The following is a 15547-nucleotide window of genomic DNA, read 5'->3' on the forward strand; positions in this document are numbered from 1 at the left end:
TATTAAAATACTCCTCCCATTTCCAACTAGGTATCTATATGAGACTGGATTTTTTTATATATTTCAACCAAAACAATATATTACAACAGTTTGAATACAGAAGCATATATAAGAATCCAGCTTTTTTATATTAAGCCAGACATTTAAAGTTTTGCAAAAATGATAACAAGACCATTCTTCTCACTCATTTTTTTAAAATAATTATTTTTTCATTAAAAATTACTACTGTAACAGGTATAAAATTGCTATTCTCAAATGAATTAGTAACTAAATATTTTCACTTCCTCAGCTTTAATACTTAATTGGTAGATATCAATAAATTTAAACAACAAAAGCCCCTTAGGGTCCTCAATAATCTTTAGGAATGCAAAACCGCCCCAACACCAAACACTTTGAGAACTGCCAAAACGCACAAAAAAGCAATAGTGATAAACAATGATATAGTTCACAGCATTACCTGGATAGCTCTTTGGGGCATGAATAAATTTCCTCCCAGCCTTTTTGTCCATAATTTAGGGATTAAAGGGGAATAACCTGGGTCACCAGACAGCTGTCAAGGACTGTTCTGAAGCTGGATCGAATTTCCAGCACTAAACCTGCTTCTATTCCTCTCACGGATTCCTTATACAGTACGTCAGAGAGTACATGTACATTTGTAGAGGGTTCCCCAAGACACATGCTCTATCTAAGCAGAGGCTCGGCAGCAGCTTCCAAATTCTATTCTGAAATGGCCCATTAGAGCACTCTACTCTGAAGGCACCAGACTCCAATAGCTTTCCTGTAACCAAGACAGGCAGAGGACAACAGTAGTAGCTAAAATTCCCTTCCAGAAGCAGAGAAAATAATGAATTCCCAGCCTAGAAAGACTCATCAGCTCAGTCATCATCATTTACTCTTCTGTTCACTCATTTATTCCCTCATTCAACAAACATTTTAAGAGCCCCTACCTGATGCCAACCATTGTACTAGGTGCTGGAAAACAAAACTATATAGAGCTCCTGCCTTAAGAACACATGCTTAAACCAGGCAGGCTCATGCACTGTGTTGTCATTGTTCCCAACCTACCTGGATACCTCATTCGTTCAAAGAATCAGGCAAGAACGGAAATTAAAATAATACACAATTAAAATACACAAATTAAAAATAAACAAAAAAACAACCAGGATACTGGGCTTCTTTACTTAATATAAGCTTATTATTTCTTTCTTGAATATCTATCCAGTTTGATGATCTTCCTTTAGCTGCCCTTTCCCATCTTGGTCTATCTTTAAGCTCCAGGCTCCTTTCTGGTTGAGCTTTACTACCAGGGCACTCTCTGGCCCCTGGCATTCATGACTTGGCCCCAGCTAACCTCTCCATGCTCCATTTCTACGTGAGAACCTTAGGCTCTATTCATATTCAGCATGTTAGCACTACTCCTTGGCAAATTCCTACTCATTCTCTAAGATCCTGGTTAAAGGTCAATAAAGATTTTGAAGGACCAGACTAAGTAGAGCTAATTATGTTAGTATTGTACGTATTATTTTGTACTATAGACATTCTCTGTCTGTCCCCAAACTCCTGGTAGAATGGGAGCTCTTTGGGGGTAGGGAGTGCACGTTGGGGGTAGGAACCTAGGCTTGGCTTAAACCTGGCACAAAGCAGGCCTTCACTGAACAAATGAACAGCCCTGACCAGGTAGCTCAAATGGTTAGAGCATTATCCTGATAAGCCAAGGTTGCAGGTTTGCTCCCCGGTCAAGGCATATACAAAAATCAACCAATGAATGCATAAATAAGTGGAACAACAAATTGATGTTTCGCTTTCTCTTTCCCTCTCCGCCCCTCTTCCTCTCTAAAATTAATTTTTTTAAAAAAGGTGAAATAAATGAACAAATGCTTAAAGCCCATCTGGCTCAAGCTGTCTACACAAATAGAATCTAAAACACAGCTGAACCAGACATGCTATGTTAAAGGCATGGCTGCATCACTTCAGGCCACTGATGAGGGCTTCACTGCAAAGAATCTCAGGCCATTCTCCACCCGCCCCAGACCATTCTAATGCTGGCAATCAGAGCCGCAGTTAATTCTCAGGGAGCTGATATAACAGTATCTCAGTGCCCTGGAGCTTTCACCCAAACTCCCACCCAGGCTGTTGGCTCAGGTCCTCCCAGGAGGCAGAATGGTTGTTTCATACCATAAAGTTAGTTTGTGAAGAACCTACTCTTGTTATACAAGCTGAGTCAAGGAGAGGGTAGTGAGTATCTCTGACCTCCATGGCCTTCCCCCCAACCACCCCCACCCTGCCCCCCACCCCACCCCAGGCTAGCTCATCCATCGAACCTGCCTCCTGGGTGCAATCAGCCACAGAAAAGCTGTTGTTTACTGACCAGGAACTGTATTACCTACTACTCTGTAACCCTAGCACAGATATATCATGGGTGGAAGAGTATGAATTTTGGAGACAAGAGTTCAAATCCCTGTTCTGCCATTTTCAGTATGATCTTAGATAACCCTCAATTTCCTCATTTATGATATTAGAATAAACCATACTTCACAGATTTGTGAGGACAGAAGGAAATAAATTATGTAAAGTACCTGGCCTGGGCCTGGCACACAGTAGGTGCTCAATACCCGTTAGTTTCTTTCCTCTTCTGTCCTGGAAGAAATGACAGGGAAACTTACTAAGTGAGACTTGTCCAATCCAAAGTTATTACTTGAAGCACAGGACAAAGGACTAGACAGGTGACCTTCAAGGCCTTTTTGAACCCCTCAGAATATGTTCTTTAGCTACAACTTTCTATTAAGAACTTCATTGTTTCAGGCCCCTTCTTTCTACCTTAGTTTCCCTATATTCATTTCAGAATAGAGGCAAACCACAAGGAGAGCTGGAGATCTAAGATTCTTGAGTAGGGACTAAAAAGGAGATGGCCTATAGGACTGCAGCAGGGCAAAGAATCAAAGGGTGCAAACACAGGGCCTTTCCTGGGACTAAGTACAGTCTTTGTCTGCTCTGCACACCTTGCCACAAAGAACCATTATCCACAAAGCACTCACTCACACTTCCCTCTGCCTCTTCCTTTTTAGGATCAGTTTGGGTATTACAACCGCCAAAGTCCATAGGCAGAATGAACTGTGCTTTGCTCTGGAATGCCCTAACACTTGTTTTACATATATCTTGAATAGAGCTTATCACAGGTATCCCAATTGTTGAAATATACCTTCTCCACAACACTATGAGCTTTCCATGGGCAAGGCCTGTGTCCCATATTTCAATGCATCCCAATCATTCAGTAGAGGTGGCAGTACAAAGTAGACATGGGTCACTCTAGCCGGTTTGGCTCAGTGAATGGAGTGTCAACTTGCAGACCAAAGGGTCCCAGGTTCGATTCCGGTCAAGGGCACCTACCTTGGTTGCAGGCTCCTCCTCAACCTGGGCCCTGGTCAGGGCTTGTGGAGGAGGCAACCAATTGATATGTTTCTCTCACATCAATGTTTCTGTCTTTCCCTCTCTCTTCCACTCTCCCTAAAAATCAATGGAAAAATATCCTCAGGTGAGGATTAACAAAAACAAAAAAATAGGCATGGGTAAATGTTCTGATACATAAAGATTAGCAGTTGCAGAATATCAGTAATAAGGCAACAACTGAAGAAGCAGGGAAAGTTTGTTTTTTTGTTTAAAACTAAGGCTGTTTCTATTTCTGCTCCTCCCAGGGATGTCCCATTCTTTAAAGATATTCTAAGCTTCTTTTCACTCTCCCATGAGTTGGGTGCTTCTTGCCTCTGGGTCTCTATTATGCTTCCTTTGTTTAGACAGTTTCTCCCATTTTGTCCTCAGGAGAAACTTCTTCTCAACATTGAAGGCACTCTGAAAAGCCTACTGTCTGTGCATCTTCAGCATCCTATCTAATAAAACCCTATCTGACAAAAGGGTAATATGCAAATTAACCGGCACTCCGTCACAAAGATGGCGGGCGGTGCCCATAGCCACAAAATGGCAGCACCCAGTCCTCTCAGTCTTGCCCGAGTCCCCCAGTCCTGGGGGGAGGGGGGTGGGGGGGGAGTAAGTGGCCGCTGAGAGCAGGCAGCGTGAGCGGCCTGGTGGAATGCTTGCTTCATCACCGCTGCAACAAGGCAAGCATTCCGCGCCTGGCCTCAGATGGGCCTCTGGGCTGTGGAGAGCCTCTGGGCAGTGGGCGCGGAGCGGCCAGGCCCCGCAGAGAGCTACTGGCGCACGGATTCATGCACAGGGCTACTAGTCTATAATAATCATAGCTACCACCTGTGCTCAGTGCTTGACATGCAGTACTAGCTAAACCCTAATGTGAGCCTGGCATCACTGTCATTTTATACATGAAAAAACAAACCAAGAGGCTGAACTAGCATTTGAACCTTAATGCAGAGGAAGCAATGCTCTTCCAGCCTTACTGCAATTACTACACATGTGTTCTCTAGACCATGAGCCCCTATGGACAGGGACCATGTCTGAGTCACTTCTGCACCCCCAGCTTGCCCAGTGCTTTGCACAGATCAGGTGTCTATTTGTGTTTGCAGAATAAATGAGCGCCCTAGTCAAAGAAGAGGAAGACTGAGAATGGTGTGTGCAATGGACCTAAATAAATGACTGCCAGCCTGGCCCAGCAGTAGGGGCAGGTAAGAACAAAGTGGTAGGAACTTACTTCTTTTATTATAATTTAGTTTAACAGCCATTTTTTGAGCAAATAAGGATGATGCACAATAAATACCCCAGAAATGAATTAAAATATCACCCCTGTCCTCACAAATTCTAGGTTCAGTAAGTAAAGGTTAGGATCTTAATAGTCCATCTAATAATCAGATATTGAGGTTATAGCTCTGGGATGTTTTAAAGAAATTAAAATGTTAAAAATCTTGGCAAGTAAGCCTTTACCTTCAAAGGCCTTTTGGCATTTTTACATAGTGAATGTCTATGGGCTTACAAAGAAGAACCAGAGGCAGGAGGAATCCCCCCTCAGCATCATTTCCCCCTACATGCAATGAAAATGTCCAGGCTGGGTGGCAGTGATTTTAAGGAGGAGGTCCCTGGGTATGTGTGTCCTGAATAAAGACCCCAGCACAAAGGTCATAATGCTTGCTGAGTAGATTAAACATAATGAGATGGTTTTAATAAAGACACTGACTGATTATCTGCTCCAGTCTCTTGAGGGAGCAAGTTTTAACTCTGAGCAGTGGGGGAACCATATCTCCAGAGTCCCTTTAAACTAGGCTGGGCACAGTCCCAGGGGATGCTATACGGAGAGCAGAGATGGGAAGGGTAGCATGACTTCAACCCCCACCAACTGTTGATTTACAGTCTAGCAAGTCTCCTGGGGTGCACATCTGGATTACAAACTGAATGGTCCAAGAGAAACCTAAAGACAGCCAGCAGAGCTGGCAGGTGAGAACACTGACTTTGGATGGGCATGTGGCACAGCTCCTATCGCACACCAGCTCTGACTCTTGCGCTTGTGTGAGCCTTGATGTACTAGGTGCTATGTGGATTGTTTCACATTCTTTTGCGAAGTTACTGATGAGGCTTAGAGAGGGGAGGAACATGCCCCCAGTCACAAAACCAAGAGCTTGAGCTTGGAGTTCACCCCACGTCTGTAACACTGAACACTACTTCTTATGCCTACTTCAACTGCTTTGCAAGTTTTTTCCCCTTTGCTAATAAGGCAGTAACTGTCTTCTTGTGAAGGGAGGATTTCAGTTCTTTAATTTTTTTTTTTTTACAATATACAAAATAAATCTATTACCATATGGATTTGGGTTCTTAGTGAACAGATCAATATAGTTTATTGACCTGAAACAATTGGAAGTAGACTTTTGGGATACCAATTAAGCTCAAGATACTGCATTTAAATGTGTACATGTTATGTAAATGAGTGGAGGGGATTTGATGAAACCAGAGTGACTTATGAACCTTAACTCAGAGGAAGCGAAGCTTATTGCAATTACTATACACATGTTCTCTAGACCCTGAGCCCCTTGTGGGCAGGCACTGTGTCTGATTTAATTCTGCATCCCTGACAGCCCAGTGCCTGGCACAAATCAGGTCCCCTTTACATGCTAAAGGGAGCAGACACCATTCAGAGACTGCAGATTACTGCCTTTGTGGAAATGTGGGTTCAGCAGCAGCAGTTGCTGCAGCAGCAGACTTTTAGAGTTTTAAGAGATGGCATAAATCCAGTTTGAGTTCAAATCAAAACAAAACCAAAAACAAAACGATTTGTGACTTGGGGCATTAGAACCTGACTGTGGACTGGAAATGGCCCGATTTGCCATCTTGGGCTTCAGCTCAGCATAGAACACTGAATTCCACTTTACTTACCCACTCTGTGTACATACCACAGGGTTATAAATGGCAATGGGAGCAGAGATCCTCGCCTCTGACCCTTTCAGCAGGTGCTTTTCCCCGGGCACAAAAACCTGCTTCTGGCATACAGAACCCCCCCTCCTCAGCAAAAAAGTTGGGCACAATCAGAAGAGAGTTTGTCAATCTGTTTAGTCTCTTTGTGGCTATAGTGGGGGAGGGGGGGAGCTGTGTTAAATCCCCCACAGGACACCGTTTTGGTGGGGAGGGGTGGTGCGCTGAGACCTATAGTGGGAGATTTGGGCAAATGTTTAGTTGTTCTGAGTTTCTGTTTCTTCATCTGAAAAATGGGGTAATAGTATTTATATCTTTCAGTTCATTCATTAACATTTGTTAATCACCAAGCATGGAGTATAATGATGACTGAGATGGTTCCTGCACACTCAGTTTATGTAGCAAAAGCAGACCAATAATTATACCAAGTTAACTCATCACATTTGTGCTTAATGCTGAGGAGATACAGGGGTGGTGAGAAGATTAGAAGTAAGGTATGTAAATGCCTGGCATGAATGAAATGGAAGGTTAAGCAGTGGAGTAGGATAAGAACATGTTGGGAATGTACCATGTTAGTGAAGGTTGTAGCTCTTAGGAAAGATGCATCCTAAATAAAAACTAAATGATTAAGCCACCATCCAAACTTTCTGGCCATGAACACTTTAGACTGGCTAAGTGGCAGGGGACCCTAAAGTATTATTGTATGGTTTGAATGAGGAGAGAAGACAATAGCTCCCTGGCTCTCCCTTCCCCCACTCTCCCTTTTTGGATAACAACACTCACAGAGAGGGGAAAGAAAAAGCTAGAAGGGGAAGCAGCTTCAGGGTCAGAAATCAGACCAGTTGAAGGTGGGTTCCAACCTGAGCAGTCCCATTCCTCTAGAACCAGTCACAGCCCAGGGTAGGGGATGGGGGTGAAGGTGGGGCTTCTGACACTCAGTAAGTAGTTATATTTTCATCAATTAAAAATTTTATTGTGATCTGAGATACAAAGGAGACCAGCATCAAAACTGGGTGATAATAGGCACAGGTTCTCAACAGATTCGTTCTCTCATTCACCTAGTTCTTTCTACTCCATGTCAGAAATGCCCTGGGCTAGGTGTGGAGGACCAGGTAGATGACATAGACTGTGCCCTGTGGAGTTCACAGTCCATTGTAGAAATAGACACATAAAATGTTTCATCACAGAATGGGGAGTGATACCAGAGGAGAGCACTGGGGCTGTGGGCACAGAGGGGTACCTCACATAACCAGGGAGGTGAGGACTTTCTGGGAATGGTACCCCAAATGGCATCCCCACTCACATGCACAATTCCAGAGATTCTACTAGAAGGCTGTCAAGAGCCATGCCTTCTGGCTGCACCAGCCTCCCAGAGTCCCCTGCTGCTCGATGCAGTGTCTGCAGAGCCAAACGCTTCTTCAGCCACGCCTCAGCCTCATCCGGCGCCGCATCGGACCCTCCAAGACTCCTGCAGGAGCCTGCCTTCCCTGGCAAGCTCAGCCAAAAGACCAACTCATAACTCTTTGTCAAAGCAAGCTTAGAGCGAGCCACCCAGCCCCAGGTGCCACAACCCTCCCAGAGCATCCGTGGCTCCTGCCACCCGGGCCGCTTGGTGAACACTGGCAGGGTACCTCCCATTAAACCCTTTGCCCAGAAGAAAGTGACCTTCTTGCAGGAGGCAAGCTGGAAGCTTTGGCGAGTCCTCTGACTGCTCACTTTCAGCAGAATTCGCCAAACCCAGGGACCTGAGGGGCAGGGCAGGCGTCTTGTGGGTCAGGGGTATAGAGGAGAGAACAGGTAGGCTCTGCTGGGTTTCCACCTCAGTGCAGGAGCCTCACCAGAGTCTTCTGGACAGCCTGGCGCTCTGCTTCAGCTGCCCGCCGGGCAGGGCGAGGAGGGAGGCCCCGGAGACACACGCCGGGGGCACAGCTGCTGAGGGGGCAGTGACTGCAGGCAGTGAGGGGAAGGGGTGGAGCCGCTATCGGGGGGGGGGGGGTGAGGGGGGCGGTTAGGGGTGTAAAGGGAAGAGGCTGCATGCAGCCTTCCAGGCCCCAGCGCCCTGAGATGGCCCGTGGGTGGGTGGGGACTCAGGTGGGCCTGGGGACAGTGAGAGCAGAGGGCTGAGCTGTGGCCTCAGGACCAGACCTGGTGCCAGGGTGGGGGTACCACCAGGACGTTTAGCTTCTGTTTCAGCCGGGAGGCGGCGGGAGGGGCAGGCAGCGTGGTCTCAGAACAAGTCGGGCCGTGCCTCGGCTTTGGAGAGAGGGGTCCAGCCTCGACTCTTGCCTTGGCAGAGAAAGCCTCAGCCTCGGCCCTGAGGGTAAGATGGTCTATCTCCAAACCCGTTCCGACTGAAAGAGCCGGAGCAACCGCACTCGCCTCGCTCGCCTACCTGCGCCAACTTGGGCTCGTCCTCCTCCCTGGTTCCATCGCTGACGGGCTCCGCCGGCACTTCGGGGGGCCCTGCACCCGCTCCGGCTTCCAAGCTCGGCGGCGGCGGAGGCTCGGGCACCTGAGGCTTCTGCGGCCCTGCGGCCCGAGCCCGCTCGCGCCGGCCCGCGCCTCCGCTCAGCCTGCTCCGCCTCCGAGTCATGCTGCTGCCCGCGCCTCTCCCTCGCTCCACTTGCGCCGCCGCCACCGCCGCCGCCGCCGCTCCCCTCTCAGGACAACAGCCAATATGGCGGCGCCCGGGCTCCCCTTGGCCGCTGCCAGCAGGTCAGAGGGCACGAGGAGTCCGCGCCGCCGCACTAGCCCCCGAGGCTGCCTGCGCCATTTTGAATAAGGTCACCACCCGGAGTTCCGTGGGAGAAAGAACGTGGTGGGGAGACGCCCTCCCGGTCTCGCGACGTGCGCAAGGAGAGGGTGTCCGCTGTGGTAAGCGCACTGCCCGGCCCATGTCGCTTAATATCGTAAATGGATGAATGAATTAATTTCTGCATTGCAACGGTACTTTCACACCCATCACCTGACTTCAAACACTCACACGGAGAGGCAGATATGACCGTTCCCACTTTGTAGCGGCGAAAATCTAGGCCACAAAAAGCAAAATGCTCAACATCGTCCAGGGCTCGTGGACGACCTGAACTGAAAGGGACAAAAGGATCGTCCAGGCCTTTATTGGCAATGTATGATCCACTGAGAGTCTAGCTTTTGGTGCTTGGGACGCGGGACTCAGACCCGGGTCCTTCTCTCCCAGTCTAGTGGGGAAAGTGGACACTTAACACAATTACAACCAGTGTGATAAAGATTGGATAACTGGCACGTACTAGGTCAGTGTTTAAAAAAAAATGTTTCCCAAAAAGGAGAGGATTTTGAGTAGTACACAAAGGAACAATTTTTTTAAAATATAATAATTGTGTATTGTTAAAAATGGGATTCCCCCCCCCCTTTTCCTTCTTTTTTGAATATATAACACATACACACGGTACAGATTTTTTGAAGTTTTTTTATTTTATTTTAATTTTTCCACCACCATTTATCCCCCCCATACTCTTCACCTTCACCCACCCGCCTCTCCCCAGCAATCACCATACTATTGTCCATGTCCATGAATTCTTTCTCTTTTTTTTCTTTCCCCGCAGCTGTCAGCCTGCTATCTATGAGTCTGTCAATATTTTGTTTGTTAGTTCAGTTTGTTCATTAGATTCCACATATGAGTGAAATCATAATGGTATTTGTCTTTCTTCACTTATTTCACTTAACATAATGTTCTCCAGGTCCATCCATGTTGTGGCAGAGGGTAAATTTTTCTTCTTTTTTTCCACTGAGTAGTATTCCATTGTATAAATGTGCCATAGCTGTTTTATCCACTCATTTACTTACTGATAGACACTTGAGGTGCTTACAGATCTTGGCTATTGTAAATAATGCTGCAATGAACATAAGGGTGGGTGCACATATTCTTTCTTTTAAAAAAATGTTTTCATTGATTTTAGAGAGGAACGGAGAGAAATAGAGGGATAGAGAGAAACAACTCTCGGCTGCCTCCTGCACGCCCCCTACTGGAGCATCTGAGGCATGTACCCTGACTGGAATTGATCTGGTGACCTCTTGGTTCATGGGTCAATGCTCAACCACTGAGCCACACCGGCCTGACTGTACATATTCTTTTTTCAAATTAGTGTTTTGGGTTTCTTTCTTTCTTTTTTTTTTTTTTGATATTTTACAGAGAGGAAGGGAGAGGGATAGAGAGCTAGAAACATCCATGAGAGAGAAACATCGATCAGCTGCCTCCCGCACACCCCCCACTGGGGATGTGCCCACAACCAAGGTACATGCCCTTGACCGGAATCGAACCTGGGACCCTTCAGTCCGCAGGCTGACGCTCTATCCACTGAGCCAAACCAGTTAGGGCAACCCTACCCGGTTTGAAAGCTCAGTGGTCAGGGCTCGTGCAAGAGGCAACCAATCGATGTGTTTCTCTCACATCGATATTTCTCTCTGTCTTTCCCTCTGTCTTCCACTCTCCCTAAAAATCAATGGAAAAATATCCTCGGGTAAGGATTAACAACAACAACAAATATATATATTTACTCCAGCAAGAAGAAATCTCTGTTCATAAATTCACCTGAATATATAATTAAAGTTTTCTGTAACTCAACTTAATTTCTATTTTGAACTCCCATTCTGCTGAAGTGGCAGAAACTTGATCTCAACTAATTGAGGGTTTTACAGCTTCTCTGGGGTTATATTTAAGGCCCTGAGCTCTAGTAGTTAGGGATGTGTGTTGGAGGATCGAGTTCTCAAGGTCTTCCATGCACACAGGCATTCATGGATATACCTTCGGTCCCCGCTGGTTACTAGAGATACCTGGCTGTTCTCAGTTTCTGCTAGAGACCATAGCTCTCTCCCTGCCTCATGCCACTCTGGCCTGTGGGAATCTTGCTGAGATTACCTAAGGTTCTTTGTGCCTAGATGTATCTCAAAGTCATCTCCACACTGGGTTTTGCTGCTCCCCAGGGCAGCATTCCAATCTCTTGGATTCTTTGCTCCTTCCTCGGGCCCCTCTCTACTCTCATCACTTCCCTCCATCTACCTTCCCTTCCTTCCTTTTCACCAGACCCCTGAAGCCCTCATTTTGGGGTTTCTGGAGGACTCAAACAGATGGTGAAAGAATGCACTCCCAGAGCAGGCGCCACGGAGACTGTTCTGGGAGTAAGGAATAGATAAGAGTAAGCAAACAGCCCCTTCCCAGGAAAGAGCATGCTGACCTTCCCGCCCTGCACTTATCAGTAAACAACCTCCTAACTTCTGGTTTTTGTTAAAGTTATAGCCCCTGTCAAGGTTTCTGTAACTATCTTGTGTAAATAACCTATCTTGCCCCCCACCTGCGTGTGATTTTTGCCTTTAAAAGTCTGTAGCCCACCCTAGCTCGGGGCTCCAGTCAGCAGTTTGAACTGTTGCCTGTGAGTCCCTGCGCCGCGCTTGAATAAAGAAACCTCTTGCTTTTGCATCGAGACTCGTGTTCTGCGTTTGATTTGGGGTCGTCGCTCTGCCAAAGGACCTCCCGGGGGGTCTTCACGGCCTTACATTTGGTGCGTTGGCCGGGAAGGAGCGACCCCCCCTCAAGCGTCAGAACCGACCTTGGAGGTAAGGGGGGCCCCCGAAAAGATTTCGTCTTGTTGTCTGTTGTCTGGTTCGTCTGTTAACTGTTTCAGGATTTCTGGTTCTGGTTTCTGGTTCTGGTAAAGACAGGTTGTTCTCTCCGTGAGGAGAGGGCTCCTCTGGCCGATTAGGGTTCGGTCAGAAAAACTGTCAAACTGGGGGACGCCCCAGATTCAGGAGATGACCAAGTAAAATTGGTCGTCGTCGGGTGTCAGGCGACGGGCGAGTCAAAGTCCGGCCGGGCAATCTGTAGGACGGGTGTCCGTCCGTCTGGTTATATCAGGTTATTGTTTCAGTCTCGTTGGGCCCTTTGTCTAAGTGTCTTGTTCATTGTTGTCTCTTTTTGTTTGCTTCTCTCTTTTCATCCTGACACGGACGGAATGGGACAGGGAAGTGTTGTCGGCTTCTTGTTTTGTTTTGCTTCTTTGTCTCGTGTCTGAGCCCTGTGTGTAATAATTGTTGAGTTTTGATTTGTAAAGGTTTTGTCAGGTTGTTGAAATCCTCTTGGAGGACATTGAGTGGTTCTTCCCTTCCTGTTTAACCTTTGACTGTGTGACTGGATTACTGATCTTTTTATCAAGGTTCCTTGCAGGATTTTACCTCTCCTGAAATGACCCTCTATGTGTACCCTGTCCCTCCCGACTAAGCACTCTTTTTTTCCAGGTCAACGCCGGAGTGCAGGATGACTTTCCCCTCACAGTCCCTGGCAGACTCTGGGAGTGGTTTTAACCTTTTTTTTTCCTCCACACACACTGGTCCCGCCCACTGGCCTGAGGCGGTGGCAGCGGAGCCAGAAAAAGCGGCAGCGGCATTTGTACACCCTCCCCCCCTTCAGGGTGTTCGCTTCCTGAGCCCTCAGTCTCCCTGTGCCGCCCCTCCCTCCTGGTCCCACCCTCATTATGGGAGACAGAAAGAGCTCCTGAGAAACTCCCTAGGTTGCAGGATGGGGCATTTATCTGCTTGTTGCGTCTGTTAGTCTTGTTTCCTTTGTCCAACATGAGTGCCATTTCTGTTTTGCTGAAACATGGGTGGAAAATTCTGTCCTGGGATGTGGGAAAGGGGGGCCCCCACGTCTGTTCTTGTTAGGCCCCCATCAGGGGACTTGGGCAGTGTTCCTGTTATCTGCTCAGACCCCAAGACTGTAAGAGTACTTGTTCACTGAAAGGGTGTAAGTACAGATGTTTGTTTGATATTTTGTTTGTCTGCCTGGGTATAATTATTTGTTCATGTAAGTGTGGAAGTCTGTGAGAAAAAAAAAAAAAGAAAGAACATTTAATTTATTTAAGGCTGAGTGCTCTGACACATAGCAAACCGCCCCGAGTGGCCACTGGGATTCCTTTTTCCCAGGGGTGCTTGCTCTCTGTCAGAGGGGGAATCGGCCCACCTAACTAATAACATTTCTGTCTATGTTTATTAATCTGAAGGTATGAAGTTGTAACAGTTGTGGTCCGAAGAGGTTTAAAGCAGGGACCAAATTCTAAAGTTAACTATTTATAAGAAGGAAGCCAGAACTGGCAAAGTCACCAAGTCTGCCCACAAAGCTCAAAAACTAAATGAATCTTATTTCAGACACCTGCCGCCACCCAGTCTTAATCAGTGGTGGAGGAACGGTCTCAGAACTGTTTGTCTCAATTGGCCATTTAAGTTTAATATGGTTAATGATTTCAATACATTGTAAAACCTTTAGAAGAAAAGGAAAATATTTTGTGGGCCACTTGGTCCTTTTGTGTGTGGCAACTCTCAAGTTATTGGTTCTAAAATCAGTACTTTTTAATGGAAACACACTCAAGCAGAGGGGCTTTTCAGAGAGGTCAGAAAGTCTGATTGCAGTGTAAGGGTCACCGGTTCCTCACACGCTGCCTTCGCGGGCAGGAGGCAAGCGCTTTTCCCAGTGGGAACAGAGAGAGGTCTGCCAGATGAAAACGCCTCGGTGGGAGCACCTCCATTCGCCACCTGGGACCCGAGCCGCGCTCCCTGCCTCCGCCCACCCGGCGCCCGTCCCCTCCAGGGGTTGTTTTGAGTAGCTGGAGGCGGTGGCGAAGAGGGAAATTCCCTTGTGACCCCCTGCGCCCCAATGAGACCCAAAAAACCCCGGCGACTCCTTGGACACTTTTCACCGTGTTCTGTTAGGGGGCTTAAAGAGGGCAGCTAGAAATTCCCCCATTCCCCTTTTCAGGCTTATCAGAAACTGAGATCTTTTATCTTTAGGAAGAATGTGGCCGTTTGAATTTCAAGCGGCTGGAGGCCTGGGAACCGCATGCTGGGCCTGTTCCCTCCTCCCTCTACCTTTTCTAAATATTTTAAAAGAATAGAAGGTTTGAGGCATGGTTATACATTTTTGAAGGACATAGAAAGAAGATTTAAAGGCTAATTTGAGATTGTGAGATCTGTGAAGGTTTGTGTATGTAGTGAGAAGGAAAAATATATATATATATATATATAAAAAAAGAGGCCAGTAGCAAATAGGAAGGAATTAGTATGCCTATTGCAGGAAGCAGGGGCACTGAAAGAGAGAATGTCCTGGCAGGTTAGCCAGGGAAGCAAAAGGGGAGACTCAGACTCCAAGGATCTTTAACTTAGAGGAAGAGGACTGTCGGGGCCAGGGCTCCTTTCCATTAAGCCCCCAGGAGCCCAGGGTAACCTTACAAGTGGGGGGCAAAACTGTTAGTTTCCTGGTGGACACTGGGGCAGTCTATTCAGTCTTGACAGAGCCGATGGGACCCGTTACCTCTAAGAAGACATCAGTCCAGGGAGCCTGCCTGTTTTCCTTGGACATCAAAAAGGACTGTGGACCTCAGAAGGAACACGGTAATGCATTCCTTTCTGGTCATGCCAGAATGCCCATACCCCCTGCTTGGACGTGACAAGCCACCATATCCTTTGAGGGGGACAGAGCACACCTCACCGTGGATCCAAGGAACCCAGGTCCGGTTACATCCTCCCCCGCCTGTATTCTTTTAACCTGTCCTCTGTCAGAGGAATATATCTTGCAGGATACGGAAAAAGCGACACCAGGGGAAAAGCATAAGCCACTACCTACCTGGAGGAGTTACAACGTCTCTATCCCATGGTCTGGGCAGAAAACAACCCCCCCCCGGGGTTGGCAAGTCATCAAGCTCCTGTAATAGTCCAATTGCAAGCCACCGCCACTCCAGCCCGGGTACTGGGGAACACAACCGCTAAACTGGACCGAAGTAGAACAACGGGCCTTTGAGGAACTAAAGAAGGCTCTCGTCTAAGCACCTGCCCTAGCCTTGCCAGACGTCACGAAGCCCTTCCACCTCTACGTGAGTGAGGTAAGGGGCATTGCCAAAGGGGTTCTCACTCAGACTCTAGGTCCCTGGAAGAGACCTGTGGCCTATCTAAGAGACTAGACCCCGTAGCAGCAGGGTGGCCAGCGTGCCTCTGGGCAGTGGCCGCCACAGCATTGCTGGTAAAGGAGGCAGATAAGCTGACTCTGGGCCAGGAACTAGCCCTGGCAACACTCCATGCTGTGGAGGCCCTCCTTCGAGCTGCTCCGGAGAGATGGATGTCAAACACCAGGATCACCCAGTGCCAAGCTCTTCTCCTGGACCAGCCC

General features: G+C 47.4%; 1 protein-coding gene across 2 annotated transcripts in view; it reads right to left on the reverse strand.

Annotated features, from left to right (window-relative positions):
* Positions 1-9061, reverse strand: part of FAM193B (family with sequence similarity 193 member B) — a 34871-nt gene extending 25810 nt beyond the window's left edge. For both annotated transcript variants that reach the window (XM_080672470.1, XM_080672469.1), the window contains exon 1: positions 8756-9061. In XM_080672470.1, coding sequence (XP_080528596.1) covers positions 8756-8956 — 201 coding nt within the window. In that variant the 5' untranslated portion in view covers positions 8957-9061. The remainder of the gene's footprint in view (positions 1-8755) is intronic.
* Positions 9062-15547: the final 6486 nt, after the last annotated feature.

The sequence above is a fragment of the Plecotus auritus genome (genome assembly GCF_963455305.1).
Source record: "Plecotus auritus genome assembly, chromosome: 6".
In the NCBI taxonomy this organism is placed as follows: Eukaryota; Metazoa; Chordata; class Mammalia; order Chiroptera; family Vespertilionidae; genus Plecotus; species Plecotus auritus.